Raw genomic sequence first — 26,461 nt, forward strand, 5'->3', positions numbered from 1 at the left:
GAGGAGTTTATTTATGAAGTGAACAAAACCTCAGAAATGACAGCATCTTGAAACGTTTAGATTGGCCTCCTTCCATAGCGAGTGTCTCATGTATAGGCTGCTGCATGCTTAGGGTGGGGTGGGGATATTTAATCAGCATTGTGAGTCTGATTCTTCAACAGCCATGGGGGGTCTGACCCTCTGCCTGCTCCTGTGTGCAGGGTGGGGCCTTTCTCCATCCACAAACTGCAGGAGGAGCATTGACAAGTCTCTCCAGCATGATCAAAACACTGTCTTGCTTGTTCATTTTATGAATCAGTGCTATTCTTTCCTTCCTTCTTCAAAGTGCGCACCGTGCAGCTTTCCAGAATGGCACTGGAGGTGAGGAGGGAGCCCAGGGGAGAAGAGGCAGGGGAGAAAAATTGCCTTAATAATTATATGATATAGGGATATTAATATAACATATTATATTATATTAGTTTTTAAAAATGTGCCTGAAGGAAAAATGCCATATTGGCCCAGTTTGATCAAACAATTCAGCTTCCATTGGCAGCAGCGAGGGGTGAATGCAGCCCCTGGGTTCAGGACGGGGTAGATCGTATGGAATAGTGTAGGCTGCACTACCCTCAGAGAGGAATAGCTGATACAGATGAAAATGGGAGATGTTTTGAGCCCTATTTACCCAGACGGAAGTTGAAGGCGAGAACTTCCACTGGCAGAAGCCAAAGCACATGGAGGCTTTTCTGTTTCACTTGGCAGCCCACCTAAGGTAACGTTTCATCTGCAAGAATGACGGTGCAGGAGCATGACGAGGTTGGCCTTCAATTTCGCAGTTCAAGACTGCTCTAGGCTTGCTTGATGTTTATAAAAGCTTGGGCTCTTCAGAAAATTTTGTGATGTCAGGGCATGATCCAGAGTGGTGCAGAGCAGATGCACATGGCAGTAATGTCACCAGGAGTTCATGGCGCTGTGCCTGCATTCAGAACCAAACCCCGTGCACTCCTTGGACATCTATAAATAACAACAGACCTGTGTGTTAGCAAATGCAACATTATATTCAGTTTCACAAACTCTGCTTTAAATTAATTCCATCACTGCAGAAGCAGAGACACCTGGGAGAAGCATTTCCCGTCAGTTGCAGGAGCTCTTTTCAGATCCACAAATCACCAGAAAAAAAAACCCAACCCAAAACTGTGACCAACTTTATCACTGATTAGGATCATTTTTAAGTGCAGAGCTGCTACTCCTAGTTTACAGCTACACAAGAAAACAAATTAGCTGCATGTCAAAATAACTGAAACTTAGCTAATATGGGGGGGGGGGGGGGAATAAAACAGCATTCTTTCACCAGAGATTTGAACACTACAGTCAAAAAAGTATCTTTATATATAAAGGGAAAACCTCTTTCTTGGGAAGATGTCAGATTTGCTCACATCCTTTGAAGATGAAGCTTTGGATAATTCACTGGCAGTTCAGACAGTGATTCTCTGTCTGCAAACAGCTTTCTTTAGGCCATGCCTGTACCTTGTACTGCAACGTTCTTTGATGTCAAGTGAAATAATCCAGCAGAGAAAATTAAAATATGAAGCACTTTAGTTACAGGAAATGGAAGAAAAATCTTTATTGATTGGGACAGTGAAATCTGCTCAAAAAAGTTGGCAGCAGTTAAAAAGAGATCAACAGCCAAACATTTATATCTCCCAAATGGTTTTGAACATCTTCTTGCCCTGTTCTCTCCAGGAGAACCTGATTCCACCTCATTTTGCCATGCACAGGGATTAAGAGTGAAAATCAGGAAGTAATGCCAGAGTTTAGTTAATCGTTATGGATGTAGGTGGGTGGTTGCTTCAGTTGCCTTTTTTTATAGTAGTTTAGAGCTGAAGTTCTTGCTGTGAAGTAGTTACAAACATTGTTTTGCTGGAGTTGGTAATTCCCAGAGGGGCACCCCAATTGGTTTAAAATGCCCTCTTCAGCTGGGTAGATGCGTCACCCCTACAACTTTGGGACTGGGTTAGTCTCTTGCTGCCACTGGTACTCGCCAAGGTATAGCTGAGGCAGGTCTCCTCTTCCCAGCCGAGATCCCCTCTCCCTGCACCCTCCTCCACGTACCTTGCTCATCACCTCCTGCACGCAACTCGTTAGCTGTTAACTTGAACCTGAAATCTGGAGAGCACCATTCTTACGGCAGCAACGGCAGTTACTCAACTGGATAACCAGAGACATATTTCTGCATCTTAAATTTTGTCCGGTGCAGTTTTGCGGCTGTAGATGTGAGGGAGCCCGCCCAGCTCCTGCGGGCTGGCCGGGGCAGGGCACCTGCTGATAAACCGGTGGTCTGCCTTCGGACCTGCCTGGTGGTACCCACCACTGCAGTCGGCTCCCCAGACGAGGCACCGACACCCCCCCGGCAGCGCAGCCCTTGGGGTGCCGGGGGCTGTCGCCCTGTCTCTGCTGGCAGAGAGAAGCGGGGAAAGCCATGGAGATGCTCGGCTGCTGAGGCTGGGTGCTCGGGCATCCACAGCAATGGCCGAGGAGGTGGCCGCGGTGGCTGCACAAGTCGCAGGCGGCTCGTCGGAGGGGACGGGCGGGGCTGCGGCTCCGGGGAAGCCCGGTTCCCCGCGGGGGGCGGCGGGCCGGCCCGGGGGCTGCCCGGGCGGAGGGGCAGAGCCGCCGCGGAGCTGCAGTTGCCTCGCTCTGCCTGCGCGATTATTCTCATCCAAACCTCGATCACGTAGGATTGCGTAGAGGAGGGCGAGCGGGAGCAGCTGCAATTCTCCCCGAGCCCGGAGCCCAGCTCCCGCCCGGCACCGACCCGCCCGGCCGCCGCGGTGCTGCGGGGCTCCCGGCCGCCTTGGCAGCAGCCCCGCGCGGCGTGGGCGTCCGAGGGGGCTTCCCCGGCCCCTCCTTCCCCTCTCCTCCCCCCGGCCTCGCGTCGGCCGCCCCTCCCGGCTCCCGGGCCGGGCCGGAGGATGCGGACGAGCGGCGGGCGCGGCTCGGCTCCTCCTCGCCCCGTCGCCGTCGGGCGGCACCGCGGAGCATCCTGAGCTCCGCACGGAGCAGCAGAGCAGCCGCACCCCCCCGCCCTCCTCCTCCTCCTCCACCTCCTCCTCCTCTTCCCTGCCTCGCATCGCTCCTCCCGCCGCCGTTTCCGCCGCGGCAGCCGAGCCCGGGGCCGCCCCGGTGCCGAGCGCTCCGCGGCTTCCCGCCGGGCCGGACGATGTGGGTTGCTGCCGTCGGGGAGAGCTGCTGCCGGGGCAGAGGCGGCGAGCAGGGCTGGGAGAGCTGCGCCAGCCATGGCGCTGTGAGTCCGGGGCGCCGAGCTGCGGCGATGTGAGCTCGCACCCGCGGCGGGGCGCTTCTTTTTTTTTTTTTTTATATATATATATTTAATTTTATTGTATCGCCTCTTTTTTGTTTGTTTGCTGGCCTGGTGCTTTTTCTCGTGGCTGCTTTTTCCTTCCCCTCCCGCCCTCTCTGTGAGCGGAGTGGGGAGGGGGGGAAAAGAGGAAGAGGAGGAGTGCAAACAGAAATGCAGCGCGGCTCGCCCTGAGCCCGGCCGCGGGAGCGGAGCGGAGCCGCGTCCATGTGCGCGTACTGCCGCGCCGCTCCTCCGAGCCACCGCGCTGGGGCCGGGGCTGGCCGCGGGCCGGGGGGGCTCTGACTCGTCCCACGGCCCCTCGCCGGAGGGTGGCCGAAGGGAGGAAGCGCCGCCGCCTGCGCCCGGGCAGAGAGGAGCGGCACTGCGCCGCAGGGACCCGCGGATCCTCCGCGGCCCCCCCACCCCCCACCCCCTCTTTGGACACAGCTGCCGCCGGCGGACCTTTGCAAGCGGGGCAGCCGCCTCCCGGATTTACAAGGCGCGGGGACGCTGCCAGCCCGGCCGGGGGTCTCTCGCCGACGGCCGCCTGCGCTGGGATTTGCGCTCCCCGGGGACAGACCCATGGGCGGCGGGGTCCGGCGGCCAGCCATGGTTGTTAGCCCGGGCGCCCTGCTCCGCCTGGCCGGCTGAGCCCTCCCCGGCGCAGGGACTTGGGGCTGCAGCGCGTTAAGCGGGGCGTCCCCGTCCCCCGTCCCCGCGGGGCGCGGCGGCGGCTCGGCCCCAGCGCGCCCGGGCGGCGCCCCCCGGAGCGGAGCGGCGTGGGGGGCCCATGAGCGGCGATGGCAGCGGCTATCGCCAGCTCGTTGATCCGGCAGAAGCGGCAGGCGAGGGAGTCCAACAGCGACCGGGTGTCCGCCTCCAAGCGCCGCTCCAGCCCCAGCAAGGACGGGCGCTCCCTCTGCGAGAGGCACGTCCTGGGGGTCTTCAGCAAAGTGCGCTTCTGCAGCGGCAGGAAAAGGCCGGTGAGGAGGAGACCGGGTGAGTACGGCGGTCCGGGGCCGTGGGGACCCGCTCCGCGGGGTGGGGCAGCCCGGGACCCTCCGGGATGGCTGCTCCGGGGGGGCCGGCCGGCTCCGGGGCTCTCTCGGCACCGCCGGGTGCCGTCTGGGGACAGGCTTGCGCCGCGCTCAACTTTCGCCTGGGTCCTGGCGGCTCTCCTTCCCCGGGCTGGTGGGATGGGTGGGCACCGACCTGCCGCCAGCATCCCTCCGTCACTGTCCGAAGCGTGAGTGAAGTGGGTGCTCCGTCAGGAGAGACCCGGCGGCTTAATCCGTGCTAGTTTAACCCAGAATTGTATTTTTCCACCTCCCTGTAGGTACGCTTTTTAAACAGTCTCCTGTTATTTTCTGCATAGTGACAAGGAAATCGATAAACTGAGGATCAATTAGAATTGTGGCCATTTGATAACTAGATCCATCAAGTGCTACTTCTCGAGCAGAGTTGCATAGGGAATTTCATTAGCTCAGAAAGCTTTCCAGATGGCAGCTGCACGACTGTTACACCTAACAGTGAGCTTGCATGGACCCAGAAATGCATTTCAGGGTAGCCTTTTTTTTTTTTTCCCTTTCTTTCCTTTATTTTTGTGTGTGTGTGTGCTTAGTCTTGGTTCCTTGTGGAAAACTTTAGCCCAAGTGTATGTGTTGCTCGCATTTCCACGATGAAGTCCCACCACCTACAGTTTCAGTTTTGAGCAGTGCTTTGTGCTCTCAGCTGCCCTTGGTAGGCGTGAGAACTCGGCACCTGTCAAGAGTAGCCCCTCTGTGATTTCTCAGTGGAATAGTATTTACCTCTTCCTTTAGTTTTTTCACTGCTATAAATCACCCCTAAGGCAAGAAAACAGCAATTGGTTTGAGAAGCTGCTGTGAACATGTGCTTTTCTCAGGTGTCTGTTAGTATCATGGTTAAAAATGAGCTATACTCATTTACTCAGTTCTTGGTGGTGTGCCATCAACCTGTGTAATCCTCCCATGTTTCCCATATCCGTTAATATTTTGCCTGTTGATTAGTCTCTTCATGAAGCACCTTCTCCACTTCTGAAGTCTGTCAATCGTGACTCTACAGCAAGGTGTCAGAGCTAGCTGAGGGCTGCTCTTCTGGTCTTCAGATTGAGGTACGTGACCTGTACTCGAGTGAGGAACAAAAAGAAATAGGGGGAAAGCCTCTCACCATAGAAGGCTGCTTACTGCTTACTGTTGTCAAGAAAGGGGAAGGAATAATTACTCTGTTAAATTGCTGTCAGTGCCCCTGATTCACAGGCTGTGGGGCAGGGACTATATTTAGCTAGCAAAATGCTTCAAGACTTGCAGATGCACGGGGTTAGGCTGTGAAAACCAGACACTTTAATGGTCTGTTTTGAAGCAGTTACCAAAAGGCGATGCAAAATACCTGAAATACAGCATAACTTGAAATATTCAAAAGGAAAAAAGTTGCCTTTTTTTGTCTTATCAAGTTACAATGAGTGGTAGCTTGCTGGACCATCCTATATATTAGTTATCCTATGAGCACAGACGAAAAGATGGCTCTTGCCCAAAAAGTGTGGTCATTTTGTCTCAGGAATCACTCTTTGTAGGATCAAGAGTGGGACCTGGGAGTCTCACTGATGAAATCTTTTCCCATTCCTCTCTACATCTCCATCTGCTATTGAATGAGATCCTTCAAGGACTAAAAGGACTGGGAAATCTTGACCTGTTACCTAAATTTCAAGATGCTTTGTCTCATTAAAGTTTGAGTGACTTTTGGAGCAGGGTGTGGTTGGTGAGGCTTTTTGTTGGTCCTACCATAGCGCTCCCAGCTGCACGGGTCCAATTCTGCTTCCTTTGGACTCACTAAATTCCTGTGAAGAATTGATGAATTCTAAGAATTCCCTCAACTTGCATGGACTTTCATGCTGAGGAAGGTGTTGAATAACTTACAGACCAGAGTGATTTAAGGAAGAATTTTTATTGACTTAGGAGAAGGATCAGTGCTACTCAGTGCTGTAAAAATAGAGCTGTTCAGTCTTTAGAGCTGTCAGTCAATCACTCGTAACCAGTACTGTATTCATTTTATAAAATTAAAGAAGCAAAGGAATTAAGTTGCTCTGAAAGAAATTGAAGCGTTCCTAGGCTATGGACTGCGTCTGCTTTAGTTCCCTCTGTCCATCTTTTAAATAGAGATTTATTTCACTGGTGCATCCTATTCCTGGACTGAGGTGTGCCGCTTAGAAGGCGGCATGCCACTGGGTTTGCTGCTACTCAGATTGTTTATTCAGGGAGTGTATTGTGCCCAGATAACTTATTCATTGCAGAGTTGCTCTTCTGCGTAGAAAATGACATGCAAATGAATTGAAACTGGTTTAAAGAAATGTGCAGTGACCCACAACCCCAGTGATTATGTGTACTTAATGATACGCTGGCTCAGTAGTTTGCAAGTCAGTGAATGGAACGTGAGAAACATCCATGTTCAAAAGGGGTACAATCCCATTTGCAAATGGTACAGTGCTAGGGGAACTATCTTTACCTTTTAAATCATGACCTTGTTTTATGTCTATGAGGAGCAACTATCAAAATACTTCACATTTACAGATTGATTTTCTTCTGTAGTACTCAACAAGCTCTACCAAATGGAGAGGATTATCACCATCTGACAGAAGGAGAGACCAAGGCACGCAGCAGTTACCTGACACAGAGACCTAATTCCTGATGCTCGTTCCAGAACGCCGCGCTTTGGGCCCCCCACTGCCAGCGGGCTTACGATGTGGCGATGGTGGAGCTGTAGCAACTAACACCATTACAGAAACATAACTCTGATGGTGGTTCACGTTCCCTTTGCTCTTTGTTTTGTAAAAGCAACCGCGTGAGCTTACGTCAATTAAGTGGTTTTAATATGTGCTGTAGCTAAAATAGTAAAGATGTGCGTGAGCAGAGTTACTTTGCAGTGGTTGGCACCTTGTACTCCACTTCGCAGCGTGTATGAAGTGAGAGTGGAATACTCCTGCTTTCTTATGGGAAGGGAGTATTCGCACCCGGGAGCAGTTCAGGCTCACTCGGCAGTGGGCACGAGTATTCCGCAGGTTTTGGCAAGCTATGGAGAACCAGGTCTGTGCAGAGACATCTTGTATAATCAAAGCTATGAGCTCCTAGGGAAAATAGACTGCAGAAGTATCTCATTTGTCGGTTGCAATAGGCACCATGTTGTAAAATGAGCACTTGTTTCATCTGCCTTTTCGATGGGCAAAGGCAGCTCTCTCACATGCATGCTCTATGTTCTTTTATATCTCTTGCCTGTGTTTGGTTTTAAAATATGACTTATCAGTTTAAGACAGGCCAAATAAGGATGCTGAGTGCTGTGGACTAAGCTGAAAATTTGGACACATGGACTTAATCCTGTTATCGTGAATTAATACAGGTCATTGGCCACAATTGTGTAGGTGCCAAGCAAATATGTGTATAGTGAACAGCACCTGTACAATTGTATGTATAAAGTACAGCTAGGAAAGATTAAATTATATATTTTGCTCTGACCTAGTAATTTGATAGATGATTCAAAAGAAATTGCTGTATGGCATGACTTTTTGGTGCAGGTTCAAGAGATGGATCCTTCGATCAGAGAATGATCGATCCAAGAGGTGAATGCAGAAGACTAGACAAAGCAGCTCTCTGAACATGACCTCTGCCAACAAATGGTTGAACCAAGTAGTTGCATCCCCTTTGCAGCTTCTTCATCCTCTCTTCAGCTGTTTTGTAACAGGCTGGAAGTCCTGGGCTGGTGGGTCCAGCTTCTTTGTGAAAGCTGTGGCCGTTGCTTCACTGACCGTCTTCTCAGGCAGAGCTCACCCTGGAGAGCTGGGGTGGAGTTGGCCTTCCATCGTGCCGTGGCCACCAAACGGCCAGGCTGAGGCATCTGGGGGCCTGGCACAAAGGGAAACAGGCTGGAACATCAGGCACAGCATCCTTGGGGGTGGGTGGGGACTTCATCTAGGTGAAGCCCACTGAAAAGGTGTCATTACTTGGGGAAATCACACTTGAATTCAGGCAGCTTTGGGTCAGGCAGTGCCAGGCACAGTGTAGCATTGTCTCTGTCCCTTCAGGCGTTGCTTCTGTAGATGAGTTTACAGCTCAGAATGTGGAGCTCAGCCTCAAACAGGTTTTTTACCCCAGGAAAAAGAAAAAAATTCTGTGTTGGGTTTTTTGTTGTTGTTGTTTGTTTGTTTTTTCCTCTGTCTGATATATATTTTGTGCTCCTCTAGGGAAAGGATGCTTTTCCTTAAGGAGATCTAAAAGCTTCTTCCAAAGCGAAGGAAACGGCTCAGACATAGACAAAAGATCAGTAACTTAAAACATGTTTGCCCTTTGTGGTATTTCTCATTTTGAATAATAAATGGAGATTTGGAATTTAAAATATATGTATGTAGATATTTTTGCAGCAGTATAAGTAAAGTATAAGAGCAACTTTAGTTGAAGGACACAGAAGGACTTTGTTCATTCGGAGATTCATTTAAAACATTTGAGAAGTCTGTCATCTCTGTAAGCTGTTAAATTCCCCGAGTTAAATCCTGAAGTCCTTTCTGATTTCATGCAGGGTGAAAATGATGATTGAAGCTCATGGAAAAAGAACCACCTTTTTAGCTCTCTGTTCAATTTGTCGTAGTCCTTGCCTGCTTTTATGGAGTGGTTCATTTCAGAACAGCTGTAGTACCTGCCTAACCTGTGGAATTTGGCCCCTCCGTTGCTACAGTGTCCTGATGCCGGCTACATTATCTCAGCGCATAGCTGCTGTTTGCAGCAGGGTTCAGGCTGGATCCCAGCACTTTTCCATAGCGTGTGTATGCGTGTCTGGGTGTGTGCCCGGCCAAGGGGGTTCCATCGCATTCTTCTGCCTGCTCCTCTGCAGTATTTGGTGCTGTGCCCCATCTCTGAGGAGTGGCTGGAAGTAATGGAAATGCCTGGATATCCTGGTATCGCCTTGCCAGCAAGAGCTGTTGGAAGTACTGAGATGAGGGCGTGTATGCCCAGTGCCAGCCAAACGTGAGCCCAGATGACATCAAGGGGAAGGGGCACAGCCTTGAGGATGCGTGTCCTCCTTGTTTGGGGCAGTCTGTCGGTGAGGTCTGCCGCTGGTGCCGTAAGCTCCTTCTGTGCCCGCTGGTGCTAATGAATGCTGAAATAATCAGGAGGGGGGGAAAAGGCTCCCTCCTGCTCGTGACAGCTTGGCAGATGGGTTTCGTTTTATCAAATTGATCCCTGGGGGTGGTATTGCACATGTTCGTGACTTGCAGATGTGGTGACTGTCACGGTGTGTCTGTGCTCAGTTACTGTGGGGGGGATCAGATAGCAGCCCTGCGTTCTCCGGCTCTAAAATCTGGTGAAGAACTGGAGGCTCCTGGCTTACTCCAGAGCACGGAAAACTCAGCGGCCAGCCTGCTTTACAACACAGCTTGCGGGTGAGCATGTCAGTCAGTAAGCCACTTTGTACTAGTTCTGGACTGGCTGATGCAAAAAAAAAAAAAAAAAATCCCTGGAAGTCATCCAAGCTCCTAGAGGGATGGATATCTTCTCTCCCCATGGCCTCAGGGGTAGCTGTGCTTGTGGGAGCAGTGAAAATCATTAGCCAGCAGAGGAGGCTCACCATTAGAGCAATACAAATGATTGATTCCTCCGTCACCAGCCAAATGGAAAAAGAGGTTCATGAGTGATTATTTTCCCTCCCCATAAAATAAAAGATCCATATAAATCAGTTTATCATTGACTGATATAACTGGGTTTTTTTGGGAAAAAAAGGTGCAATTTCATTTGGGGGATTTTTATATGTGTATATTTCTTTAACTTTCAAGTATACTTCCAAATGAAATGTTGTTTTGAAATAAAAACCTAAAAGCTTGAGTTCCAAAAATACCAAAATAAAGATAAGATCTCCTTCCCTCCTTCCCTGCTTTGTTGCTTTGCTGCATTCAGAATAGTTTCTGCTGCAAGCAGAATAATTTCAGTTGACCAGATACTGCATATTTTAACAGATATCTATTACCAAAAAAATTTACCAGCTTGACTGGGGCAGTATGGAGAGCAGAGCTGCCACAGGAGCTGAAGAGATTGTAAGAATCTCAGTCCTGTGAGAGACAAACAGGATCATGAGTCTCACTATGTTGAGGACCAAGTGCAGACTCCTTTGGGCTTATCTTCTTTCTTTCTCCTCCCCAAATGGGCACACCATGAACTGCCAGATAGCGCCATGGCTAGGTAGGCGTTTGTTCCATCCCTCTGGCATTCGTTCCATTTGATACATCCCTCTGAACAGTCATGTGCATATTATTTCTGGGAGTTTCCTACTCCCGCACAGTTGAAGCCAAGCTGTGATTTATTATTATTAAAATCAAAGCAAGAATTTTAACAAGCAAAACATGTAAGAGATTGACATCCCTTTCCTATTTGCAAGCTCCATGGCTTGGCAGAAGGTGACCAAGAGTACAGAAGAGAAGGTCAGGGAAAGCAGCTCCGAATAACTAGCCTTTAAATACGCGTACGTTTCCATGTGCTCAGTGTGCTGTCATAGCATCACTGCCATGGCTGCGTCATTGTTGTGCCTTAATCTTGGAAGTCTCCTGTAAAGTGACCTGTACCAAAATCATCTACTCTGTACCTGGGCTGCACTCATGCAGTCTATCAGGGAATGGTACATTTATACTCTGTTTCCCTGTTTAGTACATAGTTCGTCTCTATTCTCTAGCTAACACAATATTCTTCATATTAATCCCTTATCCTTTCTGAGCATAAAGCAAACTACTACATCTATTGTTTTACCTTTACCCTGTTCTGACACATGGCAGAATCCTGAAATAACTGGGCTTTTCCGGAGGCTGGTTTTACTTTGCATCTTTATTAAATGCAGTAGTAGAGCCACAGCCATGCTTTGAGCCCCATACCCAGCAAACACCACTAGCGGAGGCTCCTGGAATTAATAATTTTTGAAGGGGGGTGTTGTATTTTGAGGGGAGTCAGTGTGGACACTGAATTTTTGCAGCACGGTTGCAGGACTGTAGGGCTACAGCATCCTGACTGTACTGTCTCTGAAAATAGCAGCTACGACACATTTTTAAAATGGTAAACCAGAAGGCAGCTTTCTAGAGAGCTGTGGAACACGACTGTGGTACTCACTGTTCAGGCAGACCACTCTGGCTTTTCCAGCCCCCACGCTGCAGCATAGACAAATATCTGCTGTGTTCCAAGTACTGAATTTGGGCTCTCCGAAACCCTGATGGAGCTTATATGGCTGCTGAGAAAATTCAGCTGATGTGCCCTGACACCTGTCGGACACCTCTGCTGTCCCGTGCTCGTTCTAGGATGTCCTGGCTAAAGGTGACAGAGGGACAAAGCCACAGGCTTGGAGGCAGGGTGGCAGCATGAGCCCTGAGCCCGTCTTGTCCTCAGGGATGAGCTGCTGGCTGGTTCCTGGCGTGATGGGGAAAGCTGGCTCCATGAAGCAGCTCCGGGCATTTCTGCTCTCTGCCCTTTCCCCGTGGAGCGAGCTGAGCTGTGAGATGAGGATTAATGCTGGAAACAGCATCATCACTAAATGGGGCTTTATAGCTCTGTTCTTGCATCTGCTCTGTGGCTTTGGGTTTGTCCCTTTTCCCCAATATCACAGGGAGATGACTGTGCCACTGTGCCGGGGGTCCCTCTAAGGAGATGCCATACGGGGTTGTGCTGCTCCTGGCAGAGCTCTAAATTTGGAGGAGTATTGAGCTCTTGTGCAGACCCTGGTTTGGGTTAGGGCAGGGGGAGGTAGCAAGAGCAGCTGCTCGCTCTTCTCATCAGCATGTGTGTCTGTCGTACCTGAAGTTGTACGTGGGAGGAAGGGGGGATTTTGTCCGAGGGACACGTCCTTCAGAGTCTGCCTTGCATTAGTGCCCCCTTCTCCTTCAGCGTGACTGAGCACAAGAATGAACTCTATTTTGGATGGTTCTTGGCACTGTCATGTTCCCAAAGAGAAACGCTCAGCTGGGGACCTGTGGCATTTCTCTGGCCAGAAGGTGGGCAGCTCTGGCGAAAGGAGAGGAGCGGTTACGCTCCTGCCTGCCTGCGCTCCCTGTTTTTCTTTCTGGGGCCTTTTCAGTGCGATGGTTCATGTTTGGAGTGCTTGACTCCATTGCCAGATGTCAGAAAAGGGGAGATGTGAAATGGCTGGTTGCCTCCAATGGCGGAGGCTGGATTTGAGGATGAAGATCCAGGGCTAGATACACCTGCTATGGAGCACAGAGCTTCTCCCCCATCCTGCAGAAGCATCCATGGAGCATGCTGTGCAGAGGTCTTTCCTTGTGACACTCCTGTCTCACTCTCCCTCCAGCAGCATGCTCTGTTAAGGGGATGTGTTACATCCAGTGGATGGCTACAGGCTGTGAACTGGCAAAATATCCACAGAGAGGCAATATAATTCTGTTACTGGTTCCTCTTTCCCAGCTGAAAGCTGATTGCGGTCATAATAAAGATAAAAAAAAACCCCAAATGTTAATTTTTTTTAAAGCATTGTGGATTGAAATGAAGGAAGAAAAGAGCCAGGTCTTGGGGTTAATAGAACATGCTCACTTAATTGATATTTATCTAGAACAGCATAGTTTGCAGTCCCCTCCCCTTGCTGGCTGCACAGATAGTTTCTTGGCTTAGCAGTTACCACCCCTATTGCCCGAGCTGCCGAATAAATACATTTCCTTCATTCCCCAAAGCAAAACTGTTTGCAAAAGGTCAAGCAGTATGGGACTGCTGCAAGTGAAGCCAGGCCGTAAAAAGTCTGTCCGCATCTTCCAGAAAATTGAAAAGCAGTAAAAATTAGCAAAAAGACACAGTGGTTTTGGCTTCCAGGATCAAGCTCAGGATTGGGAAGCACATGGTGGTTGCTGAAGGATGCTCCCTGGGGACTTGGGAGCTCCTGGGCTGCAGGAGATGTGACAGGATCACAAATTGGCAGGCGAGGGGCTTGGCCCACCTGCTCCCCAGCCGGTCCTTTCCCTGGCACAGCTCCTGTAACCGGATCCGGGTCTGAATTGCTGGCTGCCGGCACCCTCCGCCCCACTTATCGATCTGCAGCCGTTCGTATGGGCATCCTCTGGTAACCGACATCGCGCTCGTGTGGGGATTTTCTGTGACGGTGGCTAAAAGGGCTGGCAGAGCGTGCGTTATAACCACCAGCTCTCTGCTGGCTTTTTATAGTTTGGTTTTATGCTCTGCAGTATGGGGTCTGCCTGCTGGCTAACACACAGCATCCTTATTTAAAAATTTATAAACATTTGGTTTGGCTTTTATTTAATTTCCTTGTGTGCCACTCCTACCTTCTCTGCTTCCTTAAGCATTTCTTCTACAATTTTTCCTTCTGATCTTTCAAAAACACAGTTCTACATTCTTAAAATAAATTTTAGGTTTTAGAGCTAGAGCCCAATAGTGGCTCCTGAACGATTAGAAACAACCAGGTGAAGCTTAAGAGCTCCTGAGCCCTCAGGCAGCGAGTGGCTCCTGGGCACTTGGAGGAGCAGGAGCTGTGTTCCGAGACCTGTTGGAGAGGCAGATTTTCTGTTTTCGCTCCAGCTGCACTGTGTCATCCTGAGCACATGCATCCCTAGGGAGGGAGCACGCTGTTCACAGTTCTCTCCCGAGACGGCAACAGGGCGACCAGTGAACCTGTCTGTCTTGCTGGAGTCCTTGGGCCCCCCCCCCCCATTGGGAACGAGGTGTTTGTACTGAGATATGAACCATGAAACACCATCCTTATTTAAAACAGAGCTTCAGACGGAATGAGGTGGATGATGACTTTCTCACAGTGTGAGTGTTTTCATTAGGTTGAAGGAAACTTCTGGCTCAGATGGAAAATTAAATTCTGTAGGTTAAAAAAAAGGTGTATTTTCACAAAGCAAAAGAAAAGAAGAAAGAACTTTGAGTCGCATGGTGGGTTTTGGCCATCTTTAGCATGGTCTTGCTCTTTGAAGTGTAATGTTGTTTCAAACCAGAGTGGCACAAGCAGCACATTTTCTTTATGCATTTAAGTGTTGTATAAGATTTGTCGAAATTTAGTAATATCATAATTTTGGGTCAAAAATGCTTGTAAATGGCTATGGGAAGGCTTAAGATGCATTAGTGCAACAAGCAAAAAAAATCTTATAATACAACCCAACTGATTCAAGCTTTAATTTTCCCACATCACAGGCTTATTACCTATTAAATAAAAAAGTCTCAGACCTTTCATCCCTTTGGAAAAATGCTGAGGGAGTGCATGAGGAAGACTAGCAAAAGGGGACGTTATTGCCTGGTGTTATTGAATACTTGCAGAGTGACACTGGGACCCAAATTTTACCCTGAGTTGCCATCTAGTGATTACCCAGGGCTGTTGTGTGGGCTGGTGTTGGCAGGACCAGGTACCCTCCCCAAGACTGATAGCGTCTTAAGTGATTAATTTCTGCTCAGTGCTTGTCTGTAGCATGTTCTGTCCATTTTCTATTTTAATGAGTTTACTTTTCTAGGCATGCTGAACCGGGTGGAAGAGTGATGTCATTGTTTCCATAGCGTGTTTCACTTGTGTGAGGGACTTCTGGGTGTTTCTGCAGTATTTCAGGGCTGTTGGATTGATGGCGGGAAGTGGAGAGATTTAGTGTCTGAGAATAGCACAAATCACAGCGCCGTGGCAGGCGTGAACAGCAGGGATGGCTTCTGCTCTGCTCGTGTGAGGACTATTAGTGGTCTGGTGCCCTGCGTGGGGCATTTCAAGGTGAGGGGAGCTGGGCACAGTGTCATGGAGCCCTTCAGCAAACTTGGGGTGCAGAAGTGTGATAATGTCACCAAGTCGTGGTCTCCTAGAAGCAAGGCTGAAGGGACCCCCAAGGTTGACTAGTCCAACCACAGCCCTGCACTGACACCAGACATACATCCCCCAAACAGGTGTTTCTTTAACCTGTTTTTTACATCCTCACATGGAGCAAATTCTAGGTAGAAAGAATTTCGTAATATCCAAACGAAATCTTTGCAGGAAACCAGGAAGAAATCTGCTTAATTTACAATGAAGAAGTTTTATGTTGCACATTGGAGTCAACAAAACAAAACACAGCTTTTCTAACTGTACAAGCAGCAAAGCGCTGCCACAAGATTGCCCAGGATTTCTGACCCATCAAACAACTCCTTAGGACACGTCTGGGTGATGCAGGCATGGGGAGAGGGCAGGGTTATTTTTCCATTTCTCCCTCCTGCTAGCTCCAGGCAGTAAAGCCCAGCGAGCAGCATCTTAGACATTGTCCTCTGAGCCTGCCTTCCCATGTCCCTTGGGGATAGCGTAGCTGTGGCCCCTTCTTTGCTGATGTGAGCTTTGGGCTCCATCATCCCTCAACCCAAAAGCTCTGCAGGGTGGGGGTACTCGTTTGCTAAATTTTCGTGCAGCAGTAGAGCTCCCCGTGCTGGCGTGGGCAAGATGTGGATTTTACTCCTGATGTTTCCCCTTTGTGGACACCGCTTGGGTGCTGGCACAGCCCATGGGGGCCAGGGAGAAGCCCCTCATGAAGGGACGGATGCGTGGTTGGTTCATGGAGTCACGTTTGCATCCAAATGAAATATGCTCTGATTGTGGGCTCACACATAATATTTATGCTATCCTCTGTTTCGCTCTGGGTGAATATGCTGTAATTTTGGCTAATTACACAATATGTCAGGAATAATTGCAGGGTGTTCCTCAAAATAAATAATGTATCTTGTGTGCTCTGCTATTCATACTTGTGAGCATGCTTTAACCTTCAGTAGCCAAGGCATTGACTGTGCTGGAAAATGACAGCTTAGGAGCTTTAGCTACAACTTCTTTTCCATTAAACTTCTCATTTTTTTTAATTCCCTTAACTGAAAAAGTTCGCCCTGCTAAAATTCTGGAGCAGCCCTACATCTCTCCTTTATGCTTTCCCTTTCTGTCAGGCTGTGGTTTTCTCCTCATCAGAGCTCAAGTCAACACAGGTGTAGAAGATTGCTCTTTAAAGGGAAATGTTTTGAAATTTTGACTACTGGTAAAACACATTGGATCAACAGAGCAGCACAGACCATGTCCTGGGGGAGGCAAAGACAAACCCAGGAGTGTAGCTGTATGAAGAATTGATTTTTTAGCTCTCTGGTCAAATAAAAGAGGTTTGTGGGGAGGAGGGGATTCAGATCCAATGCAATATTTCAGTCTACTTAAAATGAAACTTTGGCTTTCATCTCCAGCTCTTTTAACATATTTTTTTTTTCATTAAATTTCCAAACAAAACATTGTCTCAAAAGAGAAAATCAAAACTTTTACCCTTTTAAGATCTCATTTTTGCCCCCTGTTAATAAGATGGAGTTTGTGTACAGCTTCAGCTACTCTTACTCTGAATTTTTAAACAAAGTATTTTGCTAGACAATTTCACTCAGAGGTAGTCAGCAATTCTGTGCCAATTCTGGTCCTCTTCCACTGGCCAACCCATTGCTTTCACCTGTGGTGGTCTTTGAAGACCTTTTTTGGCCCTGTAGTGCTGGAGATGGCTGTCTCATCCTTAGGTTGTGTGCAGGGACTGCTCAGAGCGGGTGGCTCACGTGTCACGTACAGTAGTTTGGCATTTACCTTCTAGGAAAACCCATCCAAGACTTTGGACCTCTTTGTCCCACAAATGCCTTGGACCTCAGGTGGCTTTGGCACATGGGGTCAGGAGCTTGAAGAGTGAGTGAGCTGCAGGGTGACTTAGGGAAGTCCTAACATCCATATGCTCCTAGGAAAAGGAGGGTCTGGGGGAAACATGTAGTAGTGGCTCCAAGTTGCACCCCCACCATTTTCAATACTTTATATGACTCCTTTCTCTGCCCCTTACTGCAGACTTGTACTAGTATCCGTGTAAAGCTGATTCCCTGGATATGGGAGAGCCTGCCTGAACGCCAGTCTCATGCAACCACATCATTTCCACCTACTCTACAAGTGAGAAATAGACTCTCCTGGAGGGACTCATCTTTGTAAGAGCAAAGCAGGCATAGTGCAGACCTTGGCACGTGTCTGCTCCTTGGTAGAGGGGTGCAGGCAGGCAGCTGTGCTCAGTGCTGGAGGGCTAATTACTATTGCTCCTTGCAGGCATCAGCACAGGAAAGGAAATCACTTCTCTGGATGCTCTTTATGCCTACAAGGTGCCATTCTGCTCTAGTGGCTCACTGATGGTGACAGGAGGCGATTGCTTTGATGGGTGCTGTCATTGGCTTGAGCCCATCATCCCTCTGAGTTAGGGAAATGTCATTTTCAGAAGCTTGTCCTTCAAATGCAGAGGCCATCCCTGTCAGCACAGCCTGTTATTTCATGTAACGCATCCTAGAAACACCAGTTGTCTCTCTGTAGTTATTAGCCCTGGGTGGAGATTTGCACTGGAGATGAGTAAATAAATGAGTATGCCATGCAGCCCTATTGTCCCAAAGTGATTTTCTTCTCAAAATAAAATCCCTGTAATTGGAGGGTGACACTAACACTGTAATCACGTTGATCTGGAGCTGGGCATGACTTTCATTCTGCATCATTGGGAAAGGAGCTGGCATCAATGTTTGGTGCGCCCCGAGTCACAGACCTTGGGAATAAATTTCTTAACATCAGTCAGTCAGTCTGTTTACATCTTTCCATCCTACTCACAGGCTGGCTGATGTGCCTGTGTGTTAAGCTGAATGGCTGTACCTAAACTGAAGGGGTTCATGGCAGCTTTGCAAAGTGAGGCTGGATGCCTGGCGCTGCTACAGAGCCCCTCCTGATGCTTGGACAGCTGCCCTTGCCCACCGTGATGTGACCTCTGTGCAGGCAGCCTGAGGAGGCATCCAAGTGCAAATGCCCACCATCGCTGCTCACCTCCCTCTGCTCTGGAGTTCATTTGCCCTCTCCCTGCCTGTTCCTTGGGATGCTGCAGGCTGCATTTCCCAGTCCTCCCAGGCCACCTGTTCGTAGGCTTCCTTGAGGCGGAGCATGTCCTACTCCAAACAATTTTGCTGAGTTTAGCCACAGAAGCTGTGTAAAACATTTTGTGGGGCTGGGAAACATCCTCCTTGCCTCTGCCTGCGTGCTTTTCTGTACTCAGTGACTCCTGTGGGAGCGGAAAATGCTCAGCATTTTGCAGCAGGATTTCCTACCTCCGCACCCGAGTGACACAGTTGGAGTGTCCTCCAGCATCCTAGTGTGTGGCTCAGGAGGCTTCGACCTCCTTTGTGCATGACTCATTGCAGGTGCAGTCACAGACACCCGTGCGCAGCGTCTGCTAAAGGCTCACGCTCCGCTGTGGTCGCAGCTTGGAAGAGTTGGGCAAGGCGTTCGGCGGGGGGAAACGCAGCACTTGTCTTCAAGGGCAGCAGCTCCTGGCACAGCTGCAAGTGCTATTATTCCTGAGCTTCCCAGTTTGGGTGGATTCAGTGAATCGTTGTAGCAAGTTGAGCTATTAAACTTATGCCGACAGTGATGCATTTAATTGGAGACAGGCACTTACTTCATCTTAACTCCAGACACCCTGGCGAACTTAGCAGCTTCTGGATGGGAAAAAAACCCAACGTTTTTCTCCCTCAGCTTTTCATCTTCTCTTTCTCCCTGAGTTCTGTGCTGATGCCTGTCACCATAGTAATCTGCATGGAGCTCACTGATGCCTTTTCATGCTGAGTTAATACAAGCCTTCATTAATACTTCCAAAGGAGGGATTTCAGTGCCCTTCTCTATCTGCATGTGTTTGCATTACTTGGCTTACCGAGTATTCTGGAACCCATCCTTTTCAGGGGAGGGGAATGGCGATTTCTGTGGTGGCACTTTAAACGTGGAGTTAATCTAAGTAAATTAGGAGCAGTTTACACTCTGACTTGAATGCTGGTTTTGGTGCGTTAAGGATTTGAGTGCTGGTTGGTTGAGTCATAAATCAACCTCCCATTATGACAGCTGCAGCCTGAATGGGGGAAAATAAGAATAATGGAATGTGTAAATTCCAGGCTAAAATGTTTAATTGCAATAAACAAATGTTTAAAGAACGTTTAGGTGAAATATGCTCCTTAGATGTATTACAGGTCCTGTGTTTGCAGTCATATCCTCAGCAAAACTGTTGCACAGGCACAGAAGAGAGTCAGCAGTATGCACAGCCATGGTTCAGGTCAGGGCTGGAGATACTTTCTCCCTTTGCCGAACCAATTCCTTAGCAGGTACCAGAGGGGCTGTTTCGGGAGCCTGCCGCTGGCGTCTCTGGCAGCTGTGCTGTGCTAAGGCGAGGCAGAGATGTTGAGTCAGAGCGTGTCCTGCTGCAGAAAAAGAGAGCAAACAAACGGACAAGTCTCCTGTCGAAATTACACAGTGGGTACCTTCCTTCTACCTCATTGCAGGTTGCTGAGTATAAAATGGCTGCTTGCCATCTGAGCTAGCAGAGTCCTCTGTTGTTTGACAGCTCGTTGCACAGAGAACGGTAACCCTTCAGAGTTTATGCTATAACAACACAGAGTGCTGCTAGCACCCAGCACAGTAACTTCTGGAGTGGATTTAAAAGCAGTTCTGCACCAGCAACCTCAAGCAGAAGCCTGCCTGCCAACCAGAACGTCACTATGAGTTGCAAGAATCCTTGGAGCCAGTGGCTCAAATCCCTGAAAGGTCACTAAGCCCTTCATCTTTTCAAGGGATCACTGAAAAGCAGTCCCTCTGACTGGTCCCACTCTCATGAGACCCCACCTGGAGTACTGCGTCCAGCTCTGGGGTCCCCAGTACAGGAGAGACATGGAGCTGTTGGAGAGAGTCCAGAGGAGGCCATGAAGCTGATCAGGGGGCTGGAGCACCTCTCCTGTGAGGACAGGCTGAGAGAGTTGGGGTTGTTCAGCCTGGAGAAAAGAAGGCTCCAGGGAGATCTAATTGCAGCTTACCAGTACCTGAAGGGGCCTACAGGAAAGATGGGGATGGACTGTTTATCAGGGAGTGTAGTGACAGGGCAAGGGGTAATGGGTTTAAGCTGAAGGAGGGTTGATTTAGATTAGGTGTTAGAAAGAAATTCTTTGCTGTTAGAGTGATGAGACACTGGAACAGGTTGCCCAGAGAGGTTGTGGATGCCCCATCCCTGGAAGTGTTCAAGGCCAGGTTGGATGGGGCTTTGGGCAACGTGGTCTAGTGGAGGGTGTCCCTGCCCATGGCAGGGGGGTTGGAACTGGATGATCTTTGAGGTCCCTTCCAACCCAAACCGTGCTGTGATTCTGTGACATCCCTACCATTAACTTGAAGAATTCAGATTAAGGTGACTTCTGTGAGTAGGGTCTTGTTGAGTCCCTTTAGGCTTCCCAGGCCAAGGTAAAGTGGGGTCTGGCTGCAGCCTCAGGTAATCATATAGCTGTAATGAGAGGCATTCTGTGAATTGCAAAAAATGAGGCCATAGCAGACTGCCTTCCACGATGGAGTCTCATCTGGAAATCAGTGTCGTGCCCTATTCCTTGGTCCTCCAGAGCTCAGCATTTGGATTGGATTGAGCCACCTTACAGCACTTGGTGGAGTATAGGACTCCTCACCATGAGGTTTATGCTGCTGCATGTGGCGGGATCGTGTTTGTGCTGCTGCTTTGCTGATGGGAGTAAACAAGAGTTAGTGCCCTCAGTGGGGCTTTGCTACATGCAGTGTTGGTGCCTAACCTCATAGCTTTTCTGCATTAAGGGGCATTATCCTGCTTGTGTGTTCTCCATTTTGCAGTTAGTGAGGTGAGTTCTGTATTCACCTTAAATAGCAGAACTAAAAGAAAAGGTCATTAAAGAGCCAGTGATATTTCTGATAAGAAACATTTCTGCCAGGATCCCTGCCAGAACTCTTGCTCTTTTCCCCATAGCACACAGCAAATAACCTTCAGCAATGCCTGTGGCTTGGGGGTGAGGGATGTGACTCTGTGGGGTAGCTGATTTGAGCATGATCCCCTGGCCTTCTGTGAGCATGCCCCTAGAGATCCAACAAAGTTATGTGTGAACACTCTATACCTATGATGTCCTTAGCAAGCCCCAGGAGAGTGAAAATCACTGTATAGCTGTACAATAAGGCAGGAAGCATAGCAGCTAATGGTGAACAGAGATGACTTTAAGGGTCAGCAGCAGGACAGCTGAAATGAATAATAGCAGCATCACGTTACCATTTGGGTAGAGACAAGGAGATTAGCAATCAGATCATGACTTAGTTAGCCTCAGCTGTGTCAAAGGGCTCAGAAAGTTAAAAGCAGGGCAGGCAGAGGTGATAAGTTTGGCCTGTGGAAAGAGAAGCAAGCAGGATGCCCTTCAGGGGATGTGCAGTCAATTGGTCACTGGATGACTGTTCGAAGAAGGGTCATCAGCTGAGAACTGGGTCTTCAATTTGGGGAAAACCCCTAGCCTGGCAGATGCTGCAGGCCAGGAACAGAGCCATGGCTCAGCTCTTGCTCCCTATTGCTTTTATCAGTCTGTTCTGCACAGTGACTGATGCTTCATGGGGGTGATCTTCTCCTGCATCATCTGGGAGCACCACATGTGAAGGATTTCAGCTCCCTGTGTCAAGACAAGGAGAGGGTATGCTGTGCTTTCTCCAGCACCCCTGGCCCTCAACAGCTGTGTGTGAGCAACCAGGACAAGATCTTTAAAGTAAGCATGCTAAAACATAACATTATTGCTGATAAAATAAGGGTAAAAATATCCCTTTGCATGTTGCGTGGGAATCCTAATAGCATGGGGTCTGCACTGGGAATATGCACTGTGTGGAAATCTCTTGTGTTTAGTTGGTACTTTGGGATCAAGGCAGTTGTAACATCTTTCTTAAATCTGTTCTGAAGTACTTAACTTCATGTTTAGGGAGATGCTAAGTTGGTGCTGAAGTCTTGTCCACATTAGTTCAGTTCCATTTCTGCAGGGAAAGCTGCTCCTACAGCAAAACAGAGGAGCCCGAGTGGGAGGAATAGGTTTATTCCAAGTGCGTTATGCAGTGTTGCTCCTTTAAAAGCAGGAGGGTCTGAGTCCCTAATGCTGTACAAGAATGAAGTTAGAGTGTAGGTTTGACTTTGATTCCTGGTGAATTCTGTGAATTATAGAAAGGAAGTGTTCATGGCAGGTTTTTGCTCATCTGTGCTGCACTCTTTTTTTCTTTTTTTATGGTTTGTTTTGTTCTCTTATTGATTGTAGCAAGGAACAGTATCATTGAGGGAGCTTTAGACAAATAGAAGTATCAAGGTTGTGGGGTTTTATTTTAATTCCCCCCCCCCCGCAAGTGCTCCAGTAAGCACTCAGGATATTGCCTGCTGGAAAAGGTTGTTCTCATCTTTTTTTTTTTTTTTTTTTTTGTTACTAAACTGTGAAAAGTTCTCAGTCTATTTCATTGTCTTCTGCCTTCTGTTCTGACTTACTGGGGTGTCCCACCATCCTTAATTGACAAGGAGACCTGCTGGTTTTGAAATTTTTCTACAAACAGGTTTTCAGCCTGATTGCTGCAGCATAAGGGAGAGCAATGCTGGAAGACTGTGATGAAATTGCTCTGTAGATGGAAAGAAGTGATGTTAAAATACATGATATGACAAAAGTAGGGAAACTCTTAAGTCATGTGCAGTTTTGCCTCTGGGCTAGAAGAAAAAATCTTGTCCTGTGATTATATAGTTCCCTCTTCAGGTAATAACTTTGAGCTTTGGGAGAAAGATAGGTAAATCCTTGTTAAAAGCTGCCTTCACCTAAAATTTTGTTTGTAGGCCTCCCAGCCACATCATTTGCTGTATGAATGAAAAATCCCAATATCCCACTTCATGCCCAGACATAAGACAGGAGATTCCCTGGTAGGAAGCAGTTCTTCTGCTGGCCGTTGTCACCAACGTAGCTGATTGTGTTCGAGTTGGTCCCTTTGTGGGGAGATGCAGATGGTTTCAGGACCCTATGGACGTGGCCTGGCTTCCTTGTTGATTTTTGGGATGCAAAGGGAGCCCAGTTCAGGTGTAGAGATTGCTGTACTAGGTGAGACAAATCACCCATTGCCCAGACAACTCCCTAACTCTCCTGGGCTGTGCTCTGTGTTGGAGAAGAGCTCTGTGCTGGCTGTGTATGTCTCTATACTTGCTTTTGTATTTAGTTCAGATAAGCACCCAAAGGTGTAGCTGCTCACCAGCACTTTTCTCCTGTAGAAAAAGACCTAAGGAAATGCAAAAAACCAGGCAAGGAGAGATCTGTATGTCTCAAAAGTGTTTTCTGACCCTCTGGTGTCTGGAAAAGGCATTAGTTTGCTGGCACTGCTTCTTAAATGTGTCTGGGGAGCAGGGGTGCTCCTGCAGAAGAGGATCTGTGCAGTCTGAAGAGACAGGAACACTGTTGCTGTCAGACTGTGTTAGGGCCAGAGGAACGTGGTGGGTTTCTGTATGGCTTAGAGTGCTCTGCTTCACTCCCCTTGAGTTTTGCTTTGAGTTTGGGCGTGAGCCTCAAACTTCAGCAAAACCAGGTCAAGTCAGAAAAAAAGCACATGTAAAATAAGATTTCTCCTCCAACCTGTTGCTAGGCAGACATTGACTCAGAAAAGCCTGGGATTATGAAGAGGGCAGTTGTTAAAGCTTGAATTAGACCTGACTGTGTGTGTCAGATCAGTAACAAAAAAGGGATGCTGGGGCTTTACCCTGTGTTTTGCTATGGTGACACTTTGCCTTCTAGTGCAACAGCATATGCATCTATAACATGGATGCAGGAGGACCTCAGGGGATCTTGGGTGCTGTTTGGCTAAACTCTAAAAATGATATGAAGCTACTAATGAGAACAGATTTGCTCTATATTTCACTCAATAGGCTCGTTGTGGTTTTGCCCCAGCTGGCAGCTAAGCACCACACAGCTGCTTGCTCACTCCTCCCCCACCAAGGGGAGGATGGGGAGGAGAATGGGAAAAAGCCTGTGGGTTGAGTTAAAGACAGCTTAATGCGGTAGTAATAGTGGTAGTAATAGTGGTGATACACAAATGCAACTGCTCATCACATGCAGAAGGGAAAAAAAGCAGCCACCTGATGCCCAGTCTGTTTCTAAGCAGCAATCCTGCCTCCCTTCCCAGTTATATACAGAGCACAAGGTTCTCTGGCAGGGAATATCCCTCTGGCCAGTCTGGGTCAGCTGTCCTGGCTGTGCTCTCCCAGCTTCTTCTGCACCTGGCAGGGTGTGGGAAGCTGAAAAGTCTTTGAGTTAGTGTAGAAACTACAAGTACTTAGCAACAACTAAAAACATCAGTGTGTTATCAACATTGTTATCATCCTAAACCCAAAACACAGCACTAAACCAGCTACTAGAAAGAAAATTAACTCTGTCTCAGTCAAAATCAGGACAAGGCTATCTAGTAAAATTGGGAGAGGTTTTCATGTCCTTACAAAATCATTTGCATGACCAAAGTATAGTTTGCACCCTGCAGAAGGAAAGGGCCTTCTATTCTATAGCTGAATCATCTTCTGAAGAAAGGGAAAAAGGACCACAGGGTTGCTTTTAATCTTCACTTATCTCCACTCCTCTTATCCTAGAGGGGCTTTAAGACAAGATCTCCCCCCTTCCCCACCACACAGAAAGCCTCAGGCTGCAGGAGCATCTTCTAAATCTCTCCTGCTGGGAGCTCTTCCATTTTGTGCAAAGTACTTAAACATTAAAATTTAACCAGAGAGTAAAAATGAGGCTAAGACTCATTCAGGGACTCAAACGTAGGTCTTGTATGAGAGCGTGCCTATTAGTGCCTTTACTATTGTGGTATTAGATAAAAGGGAGGAAGGGGACAGGCTCGAGGAGGGTGGTGCAGTCAGCTGTGCCTGAGAATACAGCTTTTCATTTCCTCTAGCTTTGATGTGCTTGTTAGAAAAGCAAGTTAAGTCAAGCTTCTGCATTCAACAAAGTAGATATTTCATTTTAGTAGGAAGAAAGCAAAACACTTAGCTTAATCTAAGTCTCAATTTGACATACTGGCTTGACCAATGTCAGCTTTTATAGATGGCCAGTATAATTGTACTTATTTGCTGTCCTGGAGTTGTCTTGCTGGGAGAAAGCCTGCCTGCAGCCTACAACACTTTGGTTGCTATGAAATCACTTTTTTAAGGCAGCATAGAAACCAGCTGATACTGATTTATTCAGTGGCTTTTGTAGCTATGAAATAGTACCTGAGTCTCCCCTGGCTGGTGGAGGGGTTGCCGAAGCTGAAATCCTTTGCACCCGCAGCCTGTCTGCATCCCAGGTCCCCGCTTGCTGCGGGGGGCGTGGGGGGGTTGCCTGTGCAGAAGCGCAGGCGGAGAGTGCCGTCCTCAGATGGAAGTTGTGCAGCGCGGTGCAAAATCGTTAGAGACGGGGGCTCCTAATGGAAACACTTAACGCACAACGTGACTGGAGTTATATAATGACTATGGCTTATTAAACAGCCTCACTAGAGGCATGAAAGACAGGAGGCTGACGAGATTTTGGTATGCTACATTGGATTTTTTCCTGTCTATTGAGCCAGCAATAACTAGGTGTTATTTATTTACTTTTGGTGGGTGGTCACATAAAACTACAAACTCCTGTCATACAAGGAAGATCTTTGCTGTCCAGCCGGTGTGTCTGTTGGTGTGTAGCCAGCTAGCTTGCTTTCCAGAAGCAATGCCTGTGACAAATTGAGACTCGCGTGATTAAAATTGAATTTATTTTTGACTGCTTAATTTGTGTTTGATTGGTTGGGAGACAGGCAGTAATGCTGCAGACCTCTGTCATGTGAAGTTCAAATTATTTCTGCTTTTTTTGTGTTTTCCTTTTCTTCAGCACAGGTATAAAATGTTGTAGAGGCAATAGGGAAGCCCCTAGCCAGTCCATGGCTGGCTCTAGATGCGCAGGGGCTGGGAGGGACCCTGCTAGAGGCAAAGAGTGATTCTCATCTACCAGAGTATGTGGCACGTGTTTTGGGAGGGAGGAACTTGCAGGATTTCAAAAAAGAGGCGTTTTAAGATGCCCATAAATGCTTCAGAGGTCATTTTTGGAGGTGTCTTGCATCTGTTCCTTTCAGGATTTTGCTCCCTGAGTCCCACACAATTGGACTCATGCAGCCTGATTCAGCATTCAGTTACTTTGGTTTTACACCACTATAATACCAGTGATTGAAATAGATAGTCATTGGCATAAAACTGGAACTGCACGATAGTGAATCAACCATACAGAACACAAG

At 48.3% G+C, this 26,461-nt stretch overlaps 1 protein-coding gene across 4 annotated transcripts in view; it reads left to right on the forward strand.

The window, feature by feature from the left end:
- FGF12 (fibroblast growth factor 12) overlaps positions 1 to 26,461 on the forward strand; it is a 226,880-nt gene that overhangs the window by 120,421 nt on the left and 79,998 nt on the right. The window contains exon 1 of one of the 4 annotated variants that reach the window (XM_075761236.1): positions 2,741 to 4,336. The exons of the other annotated variants lie outside the window; for them this stretch is intronic. Coding sequence (XP_075617351.1) covers positions 4,138 to 4,336 — 199 coding nt within the window. The 5' untranslated portion in view covers positions 2,741 to 4,137. Of the gene's footprint in view, positions 1 to 2,740; positions 4,337 to 26,461 lie in introns of those variants that run through there. 4 annotated transcript variants of the gene reach the window in all.

This window comes from Balearica regulorum, chromosome 9 (assembly GCF_011004875.1).
Source record: "Balearica regulorum gibbericeps isolate bBalReg1 chromosome 9, bBalReg1.pri, whole genome shotgun sequence".
NCBI classification, from domain to species: Eukaryota; Metazoa; Chordata; class Aves; order Gruiformes; family Gruidae; genus Balearica; species Balearica regulorum.